Below are 20,755 nucleotides of genomic sequence, written 5' to 3' on the forward strand. Positions count from 1 at the left end.
GCAGGCAGGTGCAACCCTGTCAGGGGAATGAACACCACCGGAGATTCCTTTGCCCCCCCCAGAAATGACGGCATCGAGATCTAATCCGCGATACGAGTTCTTCAACATAGGGTGGCACGAGGTACTGATAATGAGTGAAGATCCTTGCGCCACCGATTGGTGACACAGTTCGCGGGCAAAGGTGACCGTGGTATCATCGCATACATTGGTTGGGATGTCTTGGCAGAATGCATGAAGCTGAGAGGAGCATCCTCGCTCTCACCAGCAACATACAGGACCCGTGCGTCTAATGACAAACCCTCAATTCTAAACAATGCTTTTGGGTGTGCTTTTGGCTAGTTCCCTTAGACCATTCCATCTACCTCCGCGCACTCCGCCCACCAAAACAAACCAACATGCCGATATCATAGCATGCCTTCAAGACACCAGCCACAGTGAACGAGGCCCCGAACAACCCTCTACTAGCCAACACACCTGTGATCAGCGGGCCCATACTCTGCGCACTGGTCTTCACCACATTGACCGCGCCCATGATGGCGGTGCGCTTGTCCGAAGGCAAGGCGCTGGCCAGGAAGGCCGACCGCGGGGCCACGTCCATGTTCTGCGTGCACGCTCGCAGGATCAGGAACATCAGCGCTAGGGGAAGGGCGGAAGGGAATGGGATCATGGCGAGACAGATGGCGGAGGGGAGGTGGGTGAAGACCATTGTCTGCGAGAGAAGTTAGTCTCACCAATCTCTAAAAGAGGATTCAAAGGGGCTGCCACGAACCTTGACGTTACCAATGCGCTTCGCAATGGAAGATGCGACGATCATCGACGCGGCGGAAATGATCGACGTGGTAAAGAAAATTGACCCCAGCTCGCTCTCGGGGAGAGAGAACTTGCGCTTGAAGAAGTATGTCATCCAGGAACTGCAGCCAGCTTAGTATGCGTACGGAATGCAAAAGCCTTTAGAGAGGGGACGTACAGCGACGCAAGCCCTGAAGCAAACGAATCCAATCCAAAGAGCAAGAATAGCTTGAGCACCAGGCTCAGGAGGTCACGATCAAACGCAGAGAAGAGTGACGGCTTATCCGTCTTTGGCGGCTGCTGCTGCTGTTGCTGAGACTCTTCGCGTGGACGATCACCTAGCAGCGCCTCAGTCTCGCCGGATTCCTGCGCATCCTCCGCTGCACGATCCTCCTCCTGGATCGCCTCCACCTTTCGACTTAGGCAGAGGGTCAGAGCCAACTTTACCACCCCGACCGCAGCATATCCGAAGAACATGGCCCGGCAGGCGGTGATGAAATCGCACCCTTTCGTGACTTGCAGGAATTTGATGGCCCACCCGCACGACATCATGCCCAGGGCCGTCCCCGCCGTCCCGAGGAGAGAATACCAAGCAAAGATGTCGCTCAGATGCTCGTGGGAGGTCAGATGCGCCAGCGTGGATTCCTCCACCGCCCGGAAGGGGCCGATCTCGTTGCCGCTATAAGCTACATTAGCAGGATTCCCCTCACATACAGCTAATATAAGTAGTAAAGAGAAAAAGAGAAAAACAAATGACAAAAAAAAGACAGCGCAATGGAGAATTAAGTAAAGACATACCTTGGACTAATAACTCCCAGCACCGCAGCGGCCAGCAACCCCCAAAACCCAGCCCCAAGGCCAAAGACGACCCCGCTCCCCGTCATCAAAGCCGACCCCAACGACAAGACCGCCCGCCGCCCCATCGCATCCGCAAACAACGTCAAGAGAAAACTAATCACCACATCCCCGACCAAGGTCAAGGTCATAAATAACCCGATGCGTTCCTCCGAGATGGCCAACGCGGAGAGATAAGACACGAGGATCAGCGTGGAGGCCCCGTAGGCGAACAGCCGCACAAACCGCTGGGCGCAGAGGAGCTTCACATCGCGCGGGGACCGCCAGACGGTGACGAGCCCCATTTCATCCAAGACACGGGTTAGCACGGCTTTCCCATGTTGTTGCGGGTGGTGCTGGTGATTCTCTTCCGATCGAGACATGATTGAACTTCTCTCTTTTGCCGGGAATGAGATGTGGTTGAGACGAAAGATAAATTGTGAGCATGATGCTCCTTTATTCAGGCGTGCATGCACTCGGCCATAAGACGAGAGAAAAAGTCATTGCCTTGCATAAATCCGAGGTTGTGGCTGGATTGGGTATTTCCGCCTCGGGCTCGGGGTCGGCCTCGGTCTTGTGGTCGGGGTCGGGCTAAGTGGGGGAAGTCAAAGCCGAAACCGAATGTTGCAGCGGCATCCTGCTTTGCGAATCAACAGTTCAACCTTTGCTTTTGCAACGGGACTTAACAGAGGCGCCATCGTACTGAGACGCAGTGAGAAAAGGTAGCAGCATCTAGAGGTAGCTGCTTGGCTTTGGAACAGGACTGCTTTCACGCAGGTGCTAAATCATGGCGAAGATGACAGCCTAATCCCTCCCCTTCCATGAACAAGACAACTTTCGAATTATGCAGTCTCGGAGGACCAGCATCAATGGCTGCAAGAAAACTGCGAAGGTATCACTGATGGGCTGTCAGTCGGACCAGAGATGATGCGCTTTAGAGTCCACTGAGCTCGCGAGATAGCGGACCATTCTCCCTGTTGTCCAGGATTGTGAATGCGACAGTGCTCATCACGTGTGCCGGAGTATTCCAACTGAGCGTGCCACCTCCCAATGCCCAAGTCTCTCGGTCTGCCTTCCTCAATTGAACCTGCTTTAAGGCTGCCCGGAAAACCCCCCCAACGCCCTCAGACCCTGGTCGCCAAACCGGCGCTTGTATCCGTCGGAAGGCTGAGGGGTGGACCCTGCAGGACCCACTTCCACAGCCTCACAGCCTCTTCCACTCCTTCGGCCCCCAAGCTAAATATTGCTGCAGGGCAAGGGAAGCTTGTTCCCCGCTATGATTAGGAGAAGAACGGTGACGCTAACGCATTAATGGTAATTTCTTCGGATATGTGAGACCCTCAGATGGGGAATATAAAGGCATTAGATTAGGGTTGTCTAGAGCCAGCACGGAAACGGCAACAGGGGCTAAGTTAGAGGCGGAAGGATTCCGAGAAGCAAGAGGTTCTACTCCGACCACAGATTGTAGACCTTTCTCTGATTGTATACTTCCAAGGAGACTCAGTGATTCAAAGTCAAATACTCGATTGGTATTGGTGGGTACTAGAGCTCTTCAACGGTCTGCCTGCAGGAAACCATCAGTGAATGTGTTCTGGGCTGTTAATTTGATGCAAGACCCACTACCTAGTAGCAGCGCATTCAGCCTTATCTGTACTAGGCAGAGACGAGAAGTGGAGATCGCCCCCACGCTCCGTGCCCATACGTAATTTGAAGAGCCAAACCCCATGGAGGACCCTGACTCTACTCATGAAGTAGCATTGGTGTAGTAGACACCATCTTGCGTCTCCAAGTCAGGATTCAGGAATGTGAGACATCTCCACGTCCACGCCGAAAGGTCCTGAACCTAATCAGGAAGGTCGAGAATCGTACGTTTTCTGAAGATAGACAGACTCACAAGTATAAGGAGCAGACGAATCTCCTCCTCAACTCATCAATCCCATCATCCAGCTTCCTCTTCCTCTCCAACCTCAAATCCCCTCAAAACAAGCCACTCCCACCTTCTTACCACCTGATACCAAAAACCTCCACAATGCACTTCCTCACCACCGCCACCACCCTCCTCGCAGCCCTGGCCACGAGCGCCACCGCCATCACGACCCTCAAGCCCGATGGCAAGCGCTGCATCGCCGGCTACGCCAACGAGGACGCCTCCATGTACATGGGCCCGACGCTGGGCACGCAGAACTACCACTCGCACACGGGCTTCGTCACCGACCCCAACGGCAAGATCATCTCCGAGATGTCGCAGCGCTTCAACTCCTGGCAGACCTTCACCTCCGTGCTGCCCTACACCGTCGACATGTACTGCGGCCAGGACACCAGCAAGACCCTCACCCGCTGCACCTCGGTCGAGGTGCGCTACGCCGGCCAGGACATCCAGTCCAAGGCCGACAGCACCAACTGCGTCTGCGGCAAGGATGATACCGTCTTCGATGCCAAGGGGTACTGCGCTTGTTACTTTGATTGCCCTCTTTAAGGGAGGGGATTGTTGGGTGGATTGGGATTTGGAATGCGCTGTGGCTTTTGCTCGGGTTTTCGTTGTGTATCTATCTATCTATGGGCAAAGGCGGCTTTAGTCGCTTCAGATTATGCGGCTTTGGGCACGTGTTTGAATTAATATCCTGAGGTCGTCGTAATATGCTAGCTTAATGAGGGGGAACCACTGGGTTTTACTGTAGACAATTGTTAGTCAATAGCTCGAGCTCTGCATTACTCAATATCTTCACATTTCATCCGACTGCGGATCTGCCTTGGAATTCCCGAGATCTTCCATAGTGATATCGTGACTGATTTTGTTGTTGAGTAAACTCGGGCTATAAAAATATATCGTAGGGACTTACACTAAGGAGCTCTCGGAACGATGGTTGGTATTAAATATTTTTAGATCTAATGTGAACAAAATGTACAGAAGAAAAGGCTTCTAGCTCAGTAGTCCAGGACAGGGCAATTGGTCTCGACGATCAGCTCCGTTGTGTAGACGGTAGTTGTGACCGTCACGACGTCTTCAAATACACTGGAAGACGATGCGACTGCACTGGGGCTGGGCGTTGCGGAACGAGCGACCGAACTTGACCCCGCCACTGAGACAATTGTAGATGAGGATGGCGCGGCAGCAGGGCTCGAATGAATCAGAGTGGACGCAGGCACGGCGGGGGAAGAAGTCGGGATAGTGAGTGAGCTGGACAGTTGAGGCGTCTGGGATGTAGAGACGATATGGCTCGATGGAATGGCAGGGGTGGATGCAGTGGGAATTGAATTGATGGATGACGGCACCACTGCGGAGGATGATGCTAGCGAAGGTACAGACGGCTGGGACGAGGAGAACGCGCTTGCGACGACGCTGAAGGATGCTGCCGGAATAACACTGGCGCTGGATGTCACGGCCTGCGAAGGAGTCACAACAGGCGTCGACGTGGGAGTGACGGTTGGGGTTGGAAGAATCGTGATGGTCGAGGTATAGGCCACATCCGTGCAGATCTCGATCTCCTTGTTGGGGTTGGAGAACTGGGTATTGTCGACGTAGATGGTCGGCTGAGCTGCAATGCCGCGAATACCGGAGCTGCAGATCACTTGGATGTACATGTCCAGACTGCTGCTGGTGGGCACGTAGGTAGTCGATAAGGTCTGCCAATCGGTCTCCGTAGTGCCGTATTGGATGTAACCATTGACGGTCGTAGTGATCCGGCTCGATGCGACAATGCCGTCGATGGCAAAGTAGAAATTGCATGTTCCCGACCTTGTTGCGGACTGGATTTTGTAGTCGAAAGACAAGGAGTACGTATCACCCGCGACCAGGTCGGTCAGGGTCTGGTAAAGGACGGCGTATGAAGATGAGCTGGGAACCATCGCTCTGTTCATTTGTGTGTCAGTGATTACCCATTGCCAGACAGAGGCTTTACCTACGCCACGTAGCCTCCGTCGCCTGAGGTATCGGCGACAATCGATGCAGTCCCATATCCATTGTATACAGCCCAAGGCGTAAGAACTCCGGAGTCGAATGAAGGATTTGACAAGGCATTGTCAGTCCATGTGCATGACTGGGTAGTCCCTGTTACCACCTTGGTCTCGGCCGCAGCGAGGAATGGCTGCACCAAAAGCACTACAGCAGAAAGAGAAGAGAAGGACCGCATGACTGACCCGTCCACAGAGAGAGTACGAAATGAGTGACTGTCTGTGAAGGCCAGCAATGCACCGAACTAGAGAATGAGGAAATGGACCGGGCAAAAGAGAGAAAGTCAATCAAGATTGGTGGATCTCCATCGATTATAAGGGATTTTTGCTGAAGGGTCTGGCCTCGACAAAAAGAGCAAGGTAGAACGCGAATCTCCACTGAGGCTGAAAGAAGGCATTATCTCGATGAGTTCAGACACGCTGGTTCGTCGGGTCTTTCGAAAATACGGCGAGTCCGCTTTGAAAAGCGGTTAGTTTAAGCGAGCAAACCCTTGCCCCTGAGCATGAAGAGTGAGGTTGTGGGATTGAAAGTAGATGTATCCTCTCGATCACAAAGAATTGGTAATCAGGCCTTGGGGAAAGGGTACATAGACATTAGTGAAGTAAGTTATCGCAGATAAACAAGTGTTGAAGCAGTAATTGAAGAGTTGATGGTTGTTGATACAAGTAAGTTTCATTTGGAGGAACAGGAAACCCTCAGGCAACGAGGCTGCAAGGCACTAAGGCACTAAGGCAAGTCTGGAACGGAACAACAGCGGGCCGACTGCACGGCTCCTCGACTGGACTAGCCTGGCTGCCTGAGATTCCTCCGTTTCCTCGTCTTCTCCTCCACACCTTCAGTATCAACCACCAGTACATTTACCATCATTCATTACCAGTCATCACCTATGGATCCCAACACGCGCACTCAGACAAACACACTATCCTGGACTCGTGAGGCACCGCTTCCCCATCGAGAGGACCTACATCCCAGATTTCAATCTTGGTATCAATTCGATCCTGCCCAAAAGTGGATCCCCACTCACACGGATGCCGATTCAAGTGACCATGGAGAGCCAACCCGAGGGGGCGACGCATCAAATCTGGTGTTACTGACATGGAACATCGATGCGGGCTCGGCTCAAGCTCAGGAACGCGCCACCGATATTATCACGTATCTCACCCAGTTAGACCCCCCCGTAGACATTGTTTTCCTGCAAGAGGTTTCAAGGCCGGCCCTGCAGCAGATCCTGGAGGACGAGCGCATTCGTGGATCCTGGTTCTCAAGCGACTGTGATGATCTCTCGTGGAATGATCGACCCTTTATGACAGTGACTCTACTGTCCAGAGCACGCTTTGCAGCACCTTCGAACCCAGAGACCCACAGCCTCGTCGCCGGCCCAATATGGAGGGTCAGATTCCCTAGTTATTTCGGTCGAGATGCGCTCTGCTGTGACATCTTTGTGCCTTCACACAGAACGGATCAAGCATCTTCTGCGACACGAATTCGGCTGGTGAACGTCCATCTAGATTCTTTGCCGATCAAGCCTTCTCACCGGCCTCGACAAATATCTATGGTTGCCTCCCTTCTGCGCACCGCCGGACGTGGACTTGTGGCCGGTGATTTCAATCCCGTTCTCGATGAGGACGACGAACTTCTCGAATTCAATGGCTTGACTGATGTCTGGACATCTTTGCGTCCCAAGGAGCCTGGTTATACGTGGGGAGTTGACGGGCAACAACCGTACCCGCCCAACCGGCTCGATCGAGTTGGGGCCCTGGGTTTAAAGGCTTCTGCAATCCAGGTCCTAGAGCCAAGACGAGTTGGCGACTTGGATACGTCTAGCTCCACGCAGATCAAAAGCGCTGAAGAAGTACCCTTTTGGAGCGATCATCATGGCCTACTTTGTTCATTCGGCTTGGCCGAAGACTAAATCATGGTGTTCCTCATTCGCTCCGGTAGGAAGTCTTCCTTCCTGGGCTGAATCTGCCAAACCCCTCTACAGATACAAGAAGCTGAAGTTCTAGAAAGCTTGGGATAGTTTATATACAAGCATGATCTTTTCCCGTCGCTTCCTCAAGAAACATGTATCCTCATCTCTGGAAATAGCGCCACTTGTAGCCATCTCACTTGGCCCCTTGGCTCTCGCGCTATATGCATCTCATGAATTCAACGGCAATCCAAGCGCACCCAATGCACCTGCAAAGAAATCAGCATCCTAGCTCATCATAGTTAAGGAGGCTACACTTACGATGAAGTGCCATGTCATCACCAAAGATCCCGTTCTTGACCTCCGGGCCGCAGAAGATATTCCCTGTTTTCTCGTCGAAAGACGCACCGGAACCACCAATTATCAAGCTCAACCCTTTGTTGGGCCCCCGCATTTCGGTCAAATATGGCTGCGACCCGTGAGCCTGTTCGGCAGATACCATCATATGGGCAATGTTCATGGCTGCTGTACGTCCCATGCGGATGGCTGTTTTGGCGAGTCGAATTCCGGGTGTTGCGATCACATCACCAACTGCAAAGTGGGTCTGGTGATTTGGGATGCTCGCAGCGAATTGCATTCTATAGTGTCATGGTCAATACCAAAACGTCGATCATGACGATGTTATCACCTACGATGGAAGAACGTTGACGAATCCCTTCTCATCAAGAGCCTCGCGAGGCAAGAACTCGGTAATCGGAGCAGCTGACGACGTTGCCCAAATCACTTCATCGGCAGTGAGATGTTTGCCATCCTCAAGCTTGATCGCTTTTGCGTTCCCTGGCCCTTCCGTGACACCCAGCACGCGATTCTTGAGCATCACGTTCACCCCACCAAGCTGAGTGATCTGCAGAACCTGGTCTTGGAATTCTGATGGGACCGGCTCGGACGAGAGCAGTGCCGAACGGGAGTGCACCAATGTCACTTGCTTCGTTGGGTAACGGTGTTTGATCTCAGCTGCCATCTCAATTCCCACGGCACCTTGATTCATCAGCCACAACCCTGCCAACTTCCTGCTAGAAGCCAACTTACCTCCACCAATTACCACCACTGAATCGCATGTCCGCAGTCGGTCAATATATCTCCCTGCTTGCATCGCATACTCCGACTTGGTTGTAGCAACCGGCACAGTCGGCCAAGGCCGTCGCAACCCCGTGCCTACCACCAAGAAGTCATAATCCAGCGTATGCTGCTGCTGTTTCCCATTTGACTCTGACGAGAGATAGAGGAGTCTTTTCGTCTCCGGGTCCGCTCGCACCGCCGTGCCCTTCAGGATGGTCACCGACGGTCTTTTCAGCTCCGCGATCTGATCCCAGGTCCGCCACGGGTGCTCGATGTAGCTTTTTGTTGTGTGTGCCATGGGAGTACCGACTGCGTGATCTGTGAGACTCGGCTGTCAGGGATTTGCTGCATTTCTTGAGTGTGTAGGGGGGTACATACAAAACCCGTCTCTGGGATCGAGAATAGTGATTCTAGGCATGCGTTGCGGGGCTTGAGGCTCCATCATCTGTCTTCGACCACCGTCCCCAAGCATTCCTCCTCGGCCACCTCCACCGCCGCCGCGGCCTCCTCTTCCTCCTTTGCCGCCTTTCCCGAAGGAAGTTATCGTGCCGTCACAGATGCGAAGCAGGTTCAAAGCTGTCGAGAGACCCGCGTATGCGCCGCCCAGTATTACGACATGCTGCTCGCGCAGCGCAGATGACAGCGTCACGGCTACCATTGTCGAAGCATTTTGCTCAAGACGTATAAAAGTAGTGGTTCTATTAGGGATATGCCCGGTTCTGGTGTAGCTTGCTTGTCGTGTGCAATCGAGTTTGAATGACCATAAGTATTGACATCGGTCGCATGTACTGAGACGGACTTTAGTTATTTATACCTCCAGTCCAGGCTTCTTGGTTGCCCGGCTATACTCGTATTTCTGTGCCACTCGGCAAATTCAGCTCGGAATTACCTATTCGGGACAAGCGCTAGCCCCGAGGCGCTTGTCCGTCGCAGCTATAGATGCTCGGGTTTACGGCATTCGTACTGGAATTTCGCACTCACAGTGAGACTTTGCGCTCCTGATAAGCTTTCAATTGATAGATCTGTTTGGGCCGACTGTGGCAAGACGCGGAATTACTTTGCAAGTATCGACGTGACAGCCTCGGTCCGCTACATCCAGCCTCTAGCACGGAGCAGAGGAGACGAGTTATTCTCAGATCAAAGTGGTACTCTTTGAAAAGCATAAGGATCATGGTGTTGAATTATATGACGTTGAATAACTACGTAGAAACAAGGAACAGCTAGATAGCCACCTGCAGAGAGCACCAGCTTATGCCCAGCATCATCTTGAGCATGTCCCCACAGCATTGGCAAGGGCATGCTCGCCCAGTGATACTTCTCAGATGTCTGATCCAGCTCAAACAGCAAATTCCCTCCCCACCATCAAATCATACGTAGGAATAAAACTCATATCAAAATCCCCATTCCCATCAAACCGATGCTGGTCCTTCTTCCGTTGGCAATAATCCATCACTGCATCACGCACCCTCTCCCAGTCTGGCATCCGTGCCCCCAGGGCTCGCGAATCGGGACTCAGCATACCCAGGGCTTCTTGAACCCAAGATACACAGTTCCACCCGGGTGAGTCCTGGCCGATAGCTGTATTGCGGAGGATTTCGACTGCACGGTCTTTGTCCACGATCTTCGCAACCGCGACGCGCACAAGCACCATCTGCGGGGAGACCTCGCTCTCTTCGAAGATGAACTCGGACTTCCCTTCCACAGTGAGTCGCTCTTTAGCATGATAGCGGACTCCTAGACTCGGTGAGTTGGGATCTTTGGGTCCGATGTGTAAAGCCCAGTGGTAGCTGTTCGAGCGTGAGGGTCAGCTTCATCGTTGAGATCATGGGTTCTGTAACGTACGTGTCCTCCTTCCCCGGCATCCTAGCCTTGCCTCCACGGACATAGAGAGCAACGTACAGGCGATCTTTCTTGGATGGCATCAGAGCTGGATTTCTTGCGCTGGTTGAACTAATGATTGCACAAACTGGCGCAAGTAGATTATAGCGCACTCGCTGGATTGTGAGACACCACCTTGCCAGCAAATTGTATCACTATATCTGAATAAATGACTTCTCTTGTTCGGCAGGCTTGTTTCCAAAAGATGGCATAGTTTCTAAAGGATAATTGTGTGATATTGAACTTCTTTGGTACGGCTTCTGCCGGATAATTTCTATGCATCCTAAATCTAGAAAGTGAATGGGCGCTTACTCCATGATTCGGGCCACGCCGTGCCCCACATACACATGTACGCGCGCAATGCACGCCCCTGATCTATCTAGCCAGAAAGTCTAGAGGTCTCTCTTGCTTACATCAACTACCATTGCTCATGCTTCAAGCATGCGGTCCACGAGTGATTGCAGCGATAAAGTATTAGATCATAACTCAACAAAACTGGTTAACGACGCACGATGAATTATGCATCAACACAGCATTTCAAGAGAATACCTGACAATCCCCCTCCCCCCTTCTCTCTCACACTCATTTTCCTGCTGTACATGACTTGAATGAAAGACCCCGGGTCCCTACATCCCCGCCCCCTTCAACGGGGCAGAGAATAATGATTACATCCCATCCATCCTTCCGGCAGAACAATCAACCGAGAAATCAATACAGCAACCAAGGCTTCGCCTGCGTCAGCGCCTTATCCCAGCCATCCTCATTCGTCCAGATCGATATACTCTCGACCTCGTCCTTGCCCAGTTTGAGCCCATTGTACAGATGCTGTGGCATGTTAGCGATTTTCCTATCCTCTTCCCCACTCATACATAGGGAGACCATGGAAGCAGGAGAGACGTACAGGAAACAACCCTTCCGTCGGTCGGGGCCCGCACACCGTCCCCTCGGGATTCTCCCACTTGATGTCGTTCTCGACCCGATCGTAGCGGATGCGCAGCACATACACTAAAGGCTCATCCTTGAAGAAGAGCTTGAGGGTGTTGGGGACCTGGAAGGCGGTGGAGAGGTGGATGAAGCCGGATTGGTTGTCGAGCTCGCTGATGGGGAGCCGGTCCGGGAGGGGTTCGCGCACCGGCGCCGTGGAGGGGACGAGCTTGTAGATGAAGAAGGGGGGTGCGTCTGCCATTCTTGCTCGGGTGGTTCCTCTGGTCTGCGATTTGGGAAGGGTATGGGAAATGGATAATGCAGATGCGACAGAAATGAATGGAGCGGGATATTGATGGTGGGGGAGGGGAGACCGGACGAACTCCGTCATATCCCGTATCCGTATCCGGCAGGCTTATCCGGTGTTTGCTCGGTTTGATCTTGCCTGCATCACGTGAGGGTTGTGGGGGCTAGGCCGAATGCGGGTAGTGGGAAGGAGGACACTTGCTGTGTTGGGATTAGTTGAGGGGAGCACGGACTAGTTATCGGTATCTCACTCTGTGCAAGGCATAAAGAATAAAACTCCCTCAAACCCAATTCAAAGGCTTTCTATTACACCTTTTCTCAGTTTTGGAACTGTACCCCCTTTGTATATTTCTAGTGTAGGCTTGGTTTCAATATGTGTATATGGTAAGATAGAAATAATTAGCTACTATAGTTTTATTCACTCAGGAGTCGAAAATATATCCCGCATGAGCCTAATGCGAGCTTTTACTTTGAGGAGCAACATAGCAGCCATCGGGACGTAGCGAGCTTGAATGAACAGGAAAGTCCTTTGCTCGCTGAAGTTCACCTTGGGTACTGTTCGACTTAACCAAGGGGCGGTCGAATTTCTCGAATGTGGTGGCAAGTAACAGGGAAGAACGCCGTTGCGAGTCTGGAGACTACAGATGCTATAGCGGCCGTAAAGGGATACAGCCGTAGAGGATTCCTGTCATTAGCATTATATCTGTGGTTGAAGTGGTGTCTGGTAGTTCTTAAACTGGATTAATCTGTGGGTTCCGACTACATCATACTACGTTCCCCTCTCCATTGCCGATGAAGGTAATCATTAATGAGCGATGCAGGGGCCCAGAGTGGTCATTGTTTAATCCCATCTTAGTAGATAATTCGGACCATCCGGATATGATAGCTCCGCACGCACCTCGACATCTTCCCTCACGCGTCCCCGAGTCCCCACATTCTCTTCCTTGTTGTAGTCACACGTTCCGACAGACTATTAGTTGATATGTGTGTCTGTAGATTCACCTTATCAGCTACAGCAATATGAGAAGCTGAGTCATGGCTTACCCATGTTAAGTAGGATAAAGTGTCAGGCGGGACAAGCTTGAAAAATATCTCTGGTTTTTCCTGGAGGTAGCTTTAACGACCTCGGGTGAGGTTCCAATTTGGACGTCTCGCCCGAAGGCATGGTTTTTATTATCTCTTCCTTCCCGTCAAGGAGCAAAGGCTAGAAGCTAAACTTGTGGGGGTTTCGAGCTTGCCGTTCGGCGTCTCATAGTGGAAAATACCTCGAATATCGTAGTTGGAGATTTCAGCGCAAGATTCTTGAGGAATCAAGCGCATCCAGAAGTTAGAGCCTAGCCTTTCCTTGTTTGCGTGGACAATGACATCATATCGTTGTCCTTGGAATGGGAATTAGTTTCCAGCGAAACTTTACTCTGTTTGATATGGTATGCTGGGGTTCTGTTCAGGACTCAAACTTACCAACTCCAATCAGGAGCGAAGTCGTGTTGAAAGGCTTAATGGGCACAAAATTCGTCGAAATGACAGTGAGGGTGTGGTCATCGACCATGAAGCGGAAAGGATTGCTCATTCCTCCATTGAGTAGGCGAAGGCGATAGCTTTGGCCCGACGTCACATTCATATTGAAGCGAGAGCCGACGGTCTGGTTGTTCTCTGTGAGCCAAATGTTGGTGGCGTTCCTCAATCCGGTGGCCAACGTTGGCTCTCCGTCGGTCTCCGCAGTGGAGTATAGAGCGTCGGACGTGCGATGGGACCAGTCACTGAGATAAAGGATACCAGCATCCACATTATAGTTCGCGCTCGCAGGGCCATTGATGACGATTCCACCATAAACTCCCTCCCATGCTTGCAAAGCAAAATGCGAGTGGTAGTAGGTAGTGCCGTATTGAGTTGCCCGCCATTCATAGGTGACCGAGCCACCGGGAGGCACAGGACACTAGGTGGTGGAATTAGTGCCATCCTGGGGATTGGTATGGTTCTGACGAACACCGTGCCAGTGGATACTGGTGCCATTGTTCTCCGATCCATTGTAATCATGGATACGAACCCAGTCTCCCCAGTCAGCGTGTAGGGTAGGTCCCGGCGACGTGCCGTTGACGGTCAACACATTCCGAGGGATGCCATCAGGAGTAGCCGTGGTGTTACCGAGAACCAACCAGTACTCCCGGAGAACCCCCGTGTCAGGGACCTCCGTGTAATAATCACTCCTGATGTCAAATCCACACCATTGGTCGCGGGTCTCTGGTGTGTTTCCAGCACATGCGCTTGAAGAAACTGAGGCACCGACGCATTGACCACCGAAAGTGCTTGCAGCAAACAGTAGAGCTGCTGGAATTGGAGACCACCGCATTGTTACTCAAAAGAAAAAAAAAGAAAGGAAGCAATCAGACGGAAAGAGGATGAATATGAATGAACTTGCGAGAAGGAGAAAGAATGGATGGACTAACTAAAACGCTGATATGACGAATCAACATATTTCAAAACGTATCTGAACCATCTAGATACGGGTGAGGTTGCTATATACTGAGCACTGGGTTCGAGTTTTCGACAACGTGCGGTGGGCTATAAGGGATCCCATGCTAGCTGGGTATAATTGAGATCCGCTTAGCCTACTTTCAAGTCTTCAGCTTGAAACCTGATGCCCATGACAGCTTAAAAAGCTAGAACGGGATATGCTTCCCGTCTACACAGGAGTGCTTGCGCGGCCATGTCTTGTGTTGGTAACCCACGTAATCCTGTTGTAGCTGAGGAATGACATTATTATGGGATCGGAGATATGAAGTACCGAACTGGAGATTTCATTCGAAGTGCCTCTCGCCCCCAGATTTATCGAGGATCATTTCTGTAAAGGGTCTAGTTGAAGCTAAGCCAAATTCGGGGTGACCTTGCGACTTATATATGTTTGGTCAAATTCGAAGGCCATCATGCAAGCCTTTGTGGGCCAGAGTCGCAAGAGGGATACATGAAATATTGGAGGGTTCCATGGCTGAAACACCGGTGTATCAATCTTGAATACAACACAGGACGTGCACCTGAAAGATTCGGGCTCCAGCTTTTATCTTCAACCAAAGTTCGAAAGGCCGCCCACTGCGGGCGATGGTCGACTCCCTCTTTTCCCATGGGTGGTTTGTATCAAGTGAGAATCCATGCAGATCGGCATCCTCAGGTGTACTATTGGTAGATTGATCATCTATATATGCAAGTGATATCACCGCCACTAAAAACCATTCCCACTTAGTGAGTAACAAGACGACAGTTATAATTCAGGGGTGCATCTGAGAGTTGACCCGTGTTTGCGCATACCTCGAGCTCCAGCACTCCTGACTCGGAATCAATGTTCGAACGGCTCATCTGAACAGAATGACTCGACTTCTCTGGGCATTGTCCTTTCTTGCGGTCACAATTCAGGCCACCACTCTCCAGAGTGTATGTACAGTTGAATATGTGACCGCAAACCTCCCGGGCAATGATACATTACTCGGCATGCAAATCAACGAGACATCTGTGACGGCCACAATGCTAAGCACGTCAGCTAGCAATACCAATTACCCGGTCTGCGATGTCAACTTTGCATACACTCATGATGGACTGGATAGAACCAATGTCAATTACTGGATGCCAGCTCCCGTTGACTTCAGGAACCGCTACGTATCGACCGGCGGCGAAGGATGGAACATTGGGGAGAAAAGCTCCTCTCTCCCTAGTGGAATCAGTATGGGTGCAGTTGCTGGTACCACGGACGGTGGATTTGGAGGCTTTGATGTCAGCTCCTGGGAAGTCTGGTTGAAAGGCGACGGCGAGGTCAATTGGGACACTGTCTACATGTTTGGGTACAAGGCCATCGATGAGCTGAGTCAGATTGGCAAGGCATTCACCAAGTCCTTCTACAACATGTCAGACACCAAGCTCTGGTCTTACTTTGACGGGTGCTTCGAGGGAGGCCGTGAGGGCTGGAGCCAGGTCCAGATCGGGGCTGATCTTGATGGTGCCGTCATTGGCGCACCAGGCATGCACTTCTCGTTCCAGCAGATTCAGCACCTGTGGTCTCAGTTTGTGGAGTACCAGCTCAATCACTACCCGCCGTATTGTGAGTTGGAGAAGATTGTCAATCTCACGACAGAGGCCTGTGATCATCTCGACGGCCGAGTAGACGGAGTGGTCGCTCGCACTGATCTGTGCAAGCTGCGTTTCGACTTGAATTCGACCATCGGTGAAGCCAATACCTGTGACTCATCCGCCGAGATCACCAATTTTATGCCTTATATCCCATCCCAGAATGGGGACTGTGACTGCAGAGGGTGTGGCTGTCGCTCGGGAGATCCTCAATGGCGCGCATGACAACCTTGGTCGACGAATTTACGTGTCCTACCAACCTACAGCGGCATTCCAAGACGCTGTCACTTCCTATAACGAGACAACTGGGACGTATGGCGCATACTTCGTTGCGCAGTCAGCCCAGTGGGTTGAGATCGGGCTGAACCTCTTGACCAACGTTTCTGCTCTTTCTAGCTTCGAAGGCGTGACAAGGGATACCTTCCGCGACTGGATTGCCACTGGCTTCCAGAGATATTACGATTTCACTGGAGACGACGTGGCCTGACCTTTCAGTCTGGCACAACGCCGGCGGCAAAGTTCTGCATTACCACGGCGAGTCAGACCCCCAGGTTCCAACCGCTGGCTCGGTCCGTTACTTTGAGTCGGTCCGAAGCGTCATGTACCCCGGTCTCTTCTATAACCAGAGTGTTGTAGAACTCAACAATTGGTACCGTCTGTTCCTCATTCCTGGTGGCGCTCACTGCGGCGCAAATAGCCTTCAACCCAACGTACCTTGGCCGGAGACTACTCTGGCCACCCTGATCGATTGTGTTGAGAAGGGCATCGAGCCCAAGACGCTTAATGGAACCATTCAGTCTACTGGTGCTCAGCAGCAAATCTGCGGCTGGCCCCCTCCGTCCGTAATGGACCAACAATGGTACCAAATTGCGATGCGTCTATGACCAAAGGTCCCTCGATACCTGGAAGTACGACCTCAATGCTTTTAAGATGCCGATTCTCTGATTTGCGAACCAACAGCTCACTTCTTTGTTCAGGCCGTATTGCAATATGTACAGGACAATGGTGGCGGCTCTACGCTGTCTCTATCCTATTTTCAAATTTTCTGAGACTCTTTCTCTGGGAAGATAAACCACTATCTGGCGTACATGAATGTGAACATACTTTAAATGACTTTTGCGAGTCAAGATCATTCCCGCCCTCCCGGGGGCCTTTATCTTGGAACTAGGCTCTTACTCGCCTTTCCCCGAATCACCACCTCTAGACCTAGATCCAGTACACCTTTTCACATCCCAGACCAGGCCTGTGCGCTCCCAGGCCCAAATCCACCATTTGGTGACATCCAAATCTCCGCGTCGGACCCCATTTCGGTAGTCCCCGGGAAACGCATGATGATAGTTATGATACCCCTCGCCGAGGGTGACCACCGCCAGCAGCGCACAGTTCCGCGCCGTGTTGCGGGTGGAGTACGGCTGCTCCCCAATCCAGTGGGCCAGCGAGTTGATACAGTACGAGACATGCCATACGAGCACCACCCGCAGACACCCGGCGTACAGGAACCCGCCGTGCCAGTCGCCCCACAGCGTGCCGGCCACGGCAGCCGGCAGCAGGAAGCCCATTAGCCCCGCCAGCGGGTAGTAGGCGCGCCGTTGCCAGACTACCACGGGGTCGCGGTCGAGGTCGCTCAGGTCTACCCCTTCGGTCTTATGACCAAACTTCTCGGAGTTGTAGGTGATGATCCAGCCGATGTGCGTGTAGAGGAGACCGCGTTTGGCGTTATAGGGGTCACGATCGGTGTCGGTGAAGCGGTGGTGGGCGCGGTGGTCGGCGGCCCAGACACGGATGGGGAGCTGGAGGGCGCCGGCGCCGAGGGCTGCGAGGATGATGCGCAGCGGGAGGCAGGCTCTGTACGCTTGATGGGTCCAGAGGCGGTGGTATCCTGATTTTGTTCTTGGGTATTAGTGGCGGTTTGTTTCTCGGAGGCGGGATGAGGGACGGACCAGCGGTGATACTTAGCCCTGTCATGAAAGCGTAAATCAACGTCCACACGCAGGTTTCCCACTGAAGTGGTGTACGGGAAGCATTGTATGCCACGTACAAAGGCAGGCCAAGTTGGGCTGCCGTGTAGCGGGGGTGTACTAGCTTCCACCACGGTTTGCGAGGAGAATCCATGGGGCGAAGAGCACGGGACGGGCGATGGACGTCCAGCAATGCGGTCGAATAGCTGGGATATGCACCTCCCAAGAGAGGGAGGATGCCCCATCATATCAAGGCCCGAGGCCCTAGACCCTAGGCCCTAGCTAGCCTGCTGAGAAGCCATGCCTGGGACTTCAGACAAGGGACAAGTCCCGCCTGCATTTGACCTTCGATTCCAGATCCACATATGCGCCCCTGATCGACTGACGCCTTCACATGCAAGGGTGAATACTCGACCCGCTACTGATCGGACACTTTTGTGCAGCGCAGTACTTGCCATAGGACCGTGGCACCGTACGAATGTCCCCATCAGTCTATTTCTAACATCTCGACCCATTTCAGCCCATGCAAAATCTCTTCCTCCTCTCCCGCGTGATTTAACCGAAGCAACAAAAAGGCATCAATGACCATGGACAACTCCTCGCGCTGGACAGCCCTAGTCCACAAGCACCCGGTCCCAGCGATCGAACTCGTCGGGATGCTAGGCGTCCAAATCCTCACCTTCTGGGTCCCCGCCGGTATATTCACCATACTCGACCTGCTAGCCTGGCCCTCCATCCAACGCTACAAGATCCAGCCGGCGCGCAAGCAGCCGTCTCGCGAGCTCATCATCCGCGACGCCCTGCTGGGCTCTCTCCAAAGTCAACTGCTGAGCACCACGCTCCAGGCCCTGCAGCTAACGGTAGTTCACGCTGTCCTCGCGCGCCCAGATCTCGGCTACCGCATGCCGGCGACCCTCCCCAGCCTCCCGGAGTTCCTGACGGAGCTGACCCTGTGCGTCCTGGCGCGCGAGACAATGTACTATTACAGCCACCGGGTGCTGCACCACCCGCTCTTCTACGCGCGGTTCCACCGTCAGCATCATCGCTTCCACACCCCCGTCGCGCTGGCGACGCTGTATGTCCACCCCGTCGAGCACATCCTCACTAACGTTCTGCCCATCGCGGGGCCCGCGCGCCTGTTCGATGTGCATGTCGTGACCTTGTGGGCCTTTGTTGGGGTCGTTGGCATCCAGGCCGCCCTGGCGCACTGTGGGTACCGTCTGTTCGAGATGCCCGGCGGGTGGAAACCCGAGGTTCATGACCTACACCACGAACTGATGACTGTCAATTACGGATTGATTGGACTCCTGGACAGGGTGCATGGGACACGGGCGACGACCAAGCTGAGGAAGAGGGAGTGATGCCAGGGGTAGGTCATCCATAGTTAGTGGGGCTCGCTGGGGAGGTTTCGAGCGATGCCTCCAGTTAGCGTAGGTCCCGGTATATTACAGAATGAATTCTCTGAGAAAGTCCGTTTGGATTGGTTGTTTTCACCAAGGCTTGACTACCTGAGCGATGCGGCGTATGTACGGAGTACTGTTTACCCCCATTCAGGGGGCACGCCAGCTAGAGGCACAGCCCTGATTGGCGAAGGGGGGAAGATTGAAGAAGAAAAATGCTGCATTGGCAAAAAGCTTAGAACGTCGATTTGGAAAGAGGAATGTGTGAGCGGCTGGCTCGGTAGTCCATTTTTGCATGCGATGTGATATGTCAAACCACTTCATTGGGACAAAGCTTCTGGGATCTGCTATGCGATGGGTGATAGATCCGATCGGGAGCAGCACCGATCGGGAGGCTCTCACTGGCACTGTAACGATAGACTGAAGAATTTAATCTGGCTGAGCAGTACGGAGCAGACCGTAAGGAGCAGAACAAGGGGGTGTCTGAATCAATAACTGACCCTCATTGACGCAAGGGAGCAGACATTGGACTCAGAGGCATGAATGTAGACACGGGACAAAGTGCAGAGGACACAAGCCCTTACTTAGTGCTGGCGTCTGCATCCAAGCTGCAAGTATAAATATGATTGGTGGCCAGGCCACTGCGGCCGATGCAGCTAGCGAAGTTCGAGCGTTTTTGCCTCCAGAATCCTGTGAGTTGAGCTCCGAACGCTCACCGACTCCGAAACCACACCCACAGAACACACACAACAACGATAACCATCATGTACCTCGCGGCCTCGGCTCGGTGGCTCTGCTTCCTAACCTGGATCTGCGCCGTCATTCACCCCGCCTCAGCAAAGGATGCCCCCACGGTGATCGCCGGCATGAATGATCTTCGCCAAAGTGTCGACTCGGCTCAAGCAGTTTTCAACGGCTACGATGGTGGGTGGATGTCGTCGTGGGAACTGGCCCGTGCCGTCTGGGACGTCTATACCCAAACCAAGTCGGCTCGGGGACAGTGGGATTCCGCCCCAGCTTTCAAAGACGATGAAGTGCCGGACATCTTAGTCGCCTACCACTCTATGAGGCAATCTGTTGCGGATACGCTGGGTGCAGCCGGCAGCAAGGTATGTGTTCTTCCCCCTTCCCCCGCGCTGCGGTTGTGCCCATTCTGGATACGTCTTTGCTGACTGACACTGCTTGGTTTCCCCCACCGCACAGGGCTCAATGTACGATAAGAGCGGTGTGAGGCTTATGGCAATCGCTATCATGCAAATGTTCGAGAACGAACGTAGCTCCTTCCAGGAAGCGGCGCGGGCGAAGATCCCCGAATCGTTCCATGATGATATTGCGGGCCCAGTGGCCAATCTTGGCAACGAGTTCCAGAGCGCTATGAAAGCTCTCGCATAAAGGGCTTTCTACGTCAGACCAATCACATTTTGTCCCAATCGAGCTAGAAACCTCAAATAGCCGACTGCTCAATTCCATGTTCATCGCAGACAATAAAAACATGCAATTCCCCATGAAACATGCAAAGCCCGAGGTCGAGCTTTGGTAGAACACATCATCCCGTACAACATAGTGCACTCGA

General features: G+C 52.8%; 12 protein-coding genes across 12 annotated transcripts; 5 read left to right on the plus strand and 7 right to left on the minus strand.

Moving 5' to 3' along the window:
- Positions 1-233: 233 nt before the first annotated feature.
- Positions 234-2,080, minus strand: BO86DRAFT_2943 (putative MFS transporter). Its single transcript, XM_025667399.1, has 4 exons — positions 1,588-2,080; positions 968-1,468; positions 770-911; positions 234-709 (listed from the first exon to the last, which is right to left on the minus strand). The coding sequence occupies exons 1-4, from the start codon at positions 2,004-2,006 to the stop codon at positions 359-361; spliced, it is 1,413 nt and encodes a 470-aa protein (XP_025533293.1). The 5' UTR covers positions 2,007-2,080; the 3' UTR covers positions 234-358.
- A 1,572-nt stretch (positions 2,081-3,652) lies between these two features.
- Positions 3,653-4,099, plus strand: BO86DRAFT_374432 (uncharacterized protein; the record flags this gene model as incomplete). Its single annotated transcript, XM_025670429.1, has 1 exon — positions 3,653-4,099. The coding sequence occupies one exon, from the start codon at positions 3,653-3,655 to the stop codon at positions 4,097-4,099; it is 447 nt and encodes a 148-aa protein (XP_025533294.1).
- A 449-nt stretch (positions 4,100-4,548) lies between these two features.
- Positions 4,549-5,753, minus strand: BO86DRAFT_452239 (uncharacterized protein; the record flags this gene model as incomplete). Its single annotated transcript, XM_025676913.1, has 2 exons — positions 4,549-5,473; positions 5,527-5,753. 2 exons carry the CDS (start codon positions 5,751-5,753, stop codon positions 4,549-4,551), a joined length of 1,152 nt encoding a protein of 383 aa, XP_025533295.1.
- A 655-nt stretch (positions 5,754-6,408) lies between these two features.
- BO86DRAFT_2954 (endonuclease/exonuclease/phosphatase family protein) lies at positions 6,409-7,647 on the plus strand. The gene has a single exon (XM_025667408.1). It carries the CDS (start codon positions 6,462-6,464, stop codon positions 7,485-7,487), a length of 1,026 nt encoding a protein of 341 aa, XP_025533296.1. The 5' UTR covers positions 6,409-6,461; the 3' UTR covers positions 7,488-7,647.
- Positions 7,648-7,764: 117 nt separating this feature from the next.
- On the minus strand, positions 7,765-9,261 carry BO86DRAFT_300815 (FAD/NAD(P)-binding domain-containing protein; the record flags this gene model as incomplete). The annotated part of the gene is made up of 5 exons (XM_025667468.1): positions 7,765-8,122; positions 8,177-8,522; positions 8,574-8,921; positions 8,982-9,032; positions 9,096-9,261. The coding sequence occupies 5 exons, from the start codon at positions 9,259-9,261 to the stop codon at positions 7,765-7,767; spliced, it is 1,269 nt and encodes a 422-aa protein (XP_025533297.1).
- Positions 9,262-9,939: 678 nt separating this feature from the next.
- BO86DRAFT_394206 (uncharacterized protein) lies at positions 9,940-10,525 on the minus strand (the record flags this gene model as incomplete). Its single annotated transcript, XM_025673178.1, has 2 exons — positions 9,940-10,390; positions 10,446-10,525. The coding sequence occupies 2 exons, from the start codon at positions 10,523-10,525 to the stop codon at positions 9,940-9,942; spliced, it is 531 nt and encodes a 176-aa protein (XP_025533298.1).
- A 417-nt stretch (positions 10,526-10,942) lies between these two features.
- On the minus strand, positions 10,943-11,760 carry BO86DRAFT_351140 (DUF952 domain-containing protein). Its single transcript, XM_025669414.1, has 2 exons — positions 11,383-11,760; positions 10,943-11,306 (listed from the first exon to the last, which is right to left on the minus strand). The coding sequence occupies exons 1-2, from the start codon at positions 11,665-11,667 to the stop codon at positions 11,190-11,192; spliced, it is 402 nt and encodes a 133-aa protein (XP_025533299.1). The 5' UTR covers positions 11,668-11,760; the 3' UTR covers positions 10,943-11,189.
- Positions 11,761-12,884: 1,124 nt separating this feature from the next.
- BO86DRAFT_394208 (uncharacterized protein) lies at positions 12,885-15,062 on the minus strand (the record flags this gene model as incomplete). The annotated part of the gene is made up of 4 exons (XM_025673179.1): positions 12,885-13,090; positions 13,173-13,647; positions 13,699-13,950; positions 15,015-15,062. The coding sequence occupies 4 exons, from the start codon at positions 15,060-15,062 to the stop codon at positions 12,885-12,887; spliced, it is 981 nt and encodes a 326-aa protein (XP_025533300.1).
- A 232-nt stretch (positions 15,063-15,294) lies between these two features.
- On the plus strand, positions 15,295-16,769 carry BO86DRAFT_414540 (tannase and feruloyl esterase; the record flags this gene model as incomplete). Its single annotated transcript, XM_025674850.1, has 6 exons — positions 15,295-15,314; positions 15,401-15,886; positions 15,987-16,107; positions 16,162-16,230; positions 16,298-16,662; positions 16,715-16,769. The coding sequence occupies 6 exons, from the start codon at positions 15,295-15,297 to the stop codon at positions 16,767-16,769; spliced, it is 1,116 nt and encodes a 371-aa protein (XP_025533301.1).
- A 106-nt stretch (positions 16,770-16,875) lies between these two features.
- On the minus strand, positions 16,876-18,392 carry BO86DRAFT_2961 (acyl-CoA desaturase). Its single transcript, XM_025667414.1, has 2 exons — positions 17,765-18,392; positions 16,876-17,703 (listed from the first exon to the last, which is right to left on the minus strand). Exons 1-2 carry the CDS (start codon positions 17,934-17,936, stop codon positions 16,997-16,999), a joined length of 879 nt encoding a protein of 292 aa, XP_025533302.1. The 5' UTR covers positions 17,937-18,392; the 3' UTR covers positions 16,876-16,996.
- BO86DRAFT_374439 (sterol desaturase family protein) lies at positions 18,364-19,143 on the plus strand (the record flags this gene model as incomplete). Its single annotated transcript, XM_025670430.1, has 1 exon — positions 18,364-19,143. One exon carries the CDS (start codon positions 18,364-18,366, stop codon positions 19,141-19,143), a length of 780 nt encoding a protein of 259 aa, XP_025533303.1.
- Positions 19,144-19,759: 616 nt separating this feature from the next.
- Positions 19,760-20,560, plus strand: BO86DRAFT_2967 (uncharacterized protein). The gene has a single exon (XM_025667417.1). The coding sequence runs from the start codon at positions 19,947-19,949 to the stop codon at positions 20,352-20,354; it is 408 nt and encodes a 135-aa protein (XP_025533304.1). The 5' UTR covers positions 19,760-19,946; the 3' UTR covers positions 20,355-20,560.
- The last annotated feature ends 195 nt before the right edge of the window (positions 20,561-20,755 follow it).

The sequence above is a fragment of the Aspergillus japonicus genome, assembly GCF_003184785.1.
Source record: "Aspergillus japonicus CBS 114.51 unplaced genomic scaffold BO86scaffold_1, whole genome shotgun sequence".
NCBI classification, from domain to species: Eukaryota; Fungi; Ascomycota; class Eurotiomycetes; order Eurotiales; family Aspergillaceae; genus Aspergillus; species Aspergillus japonicus.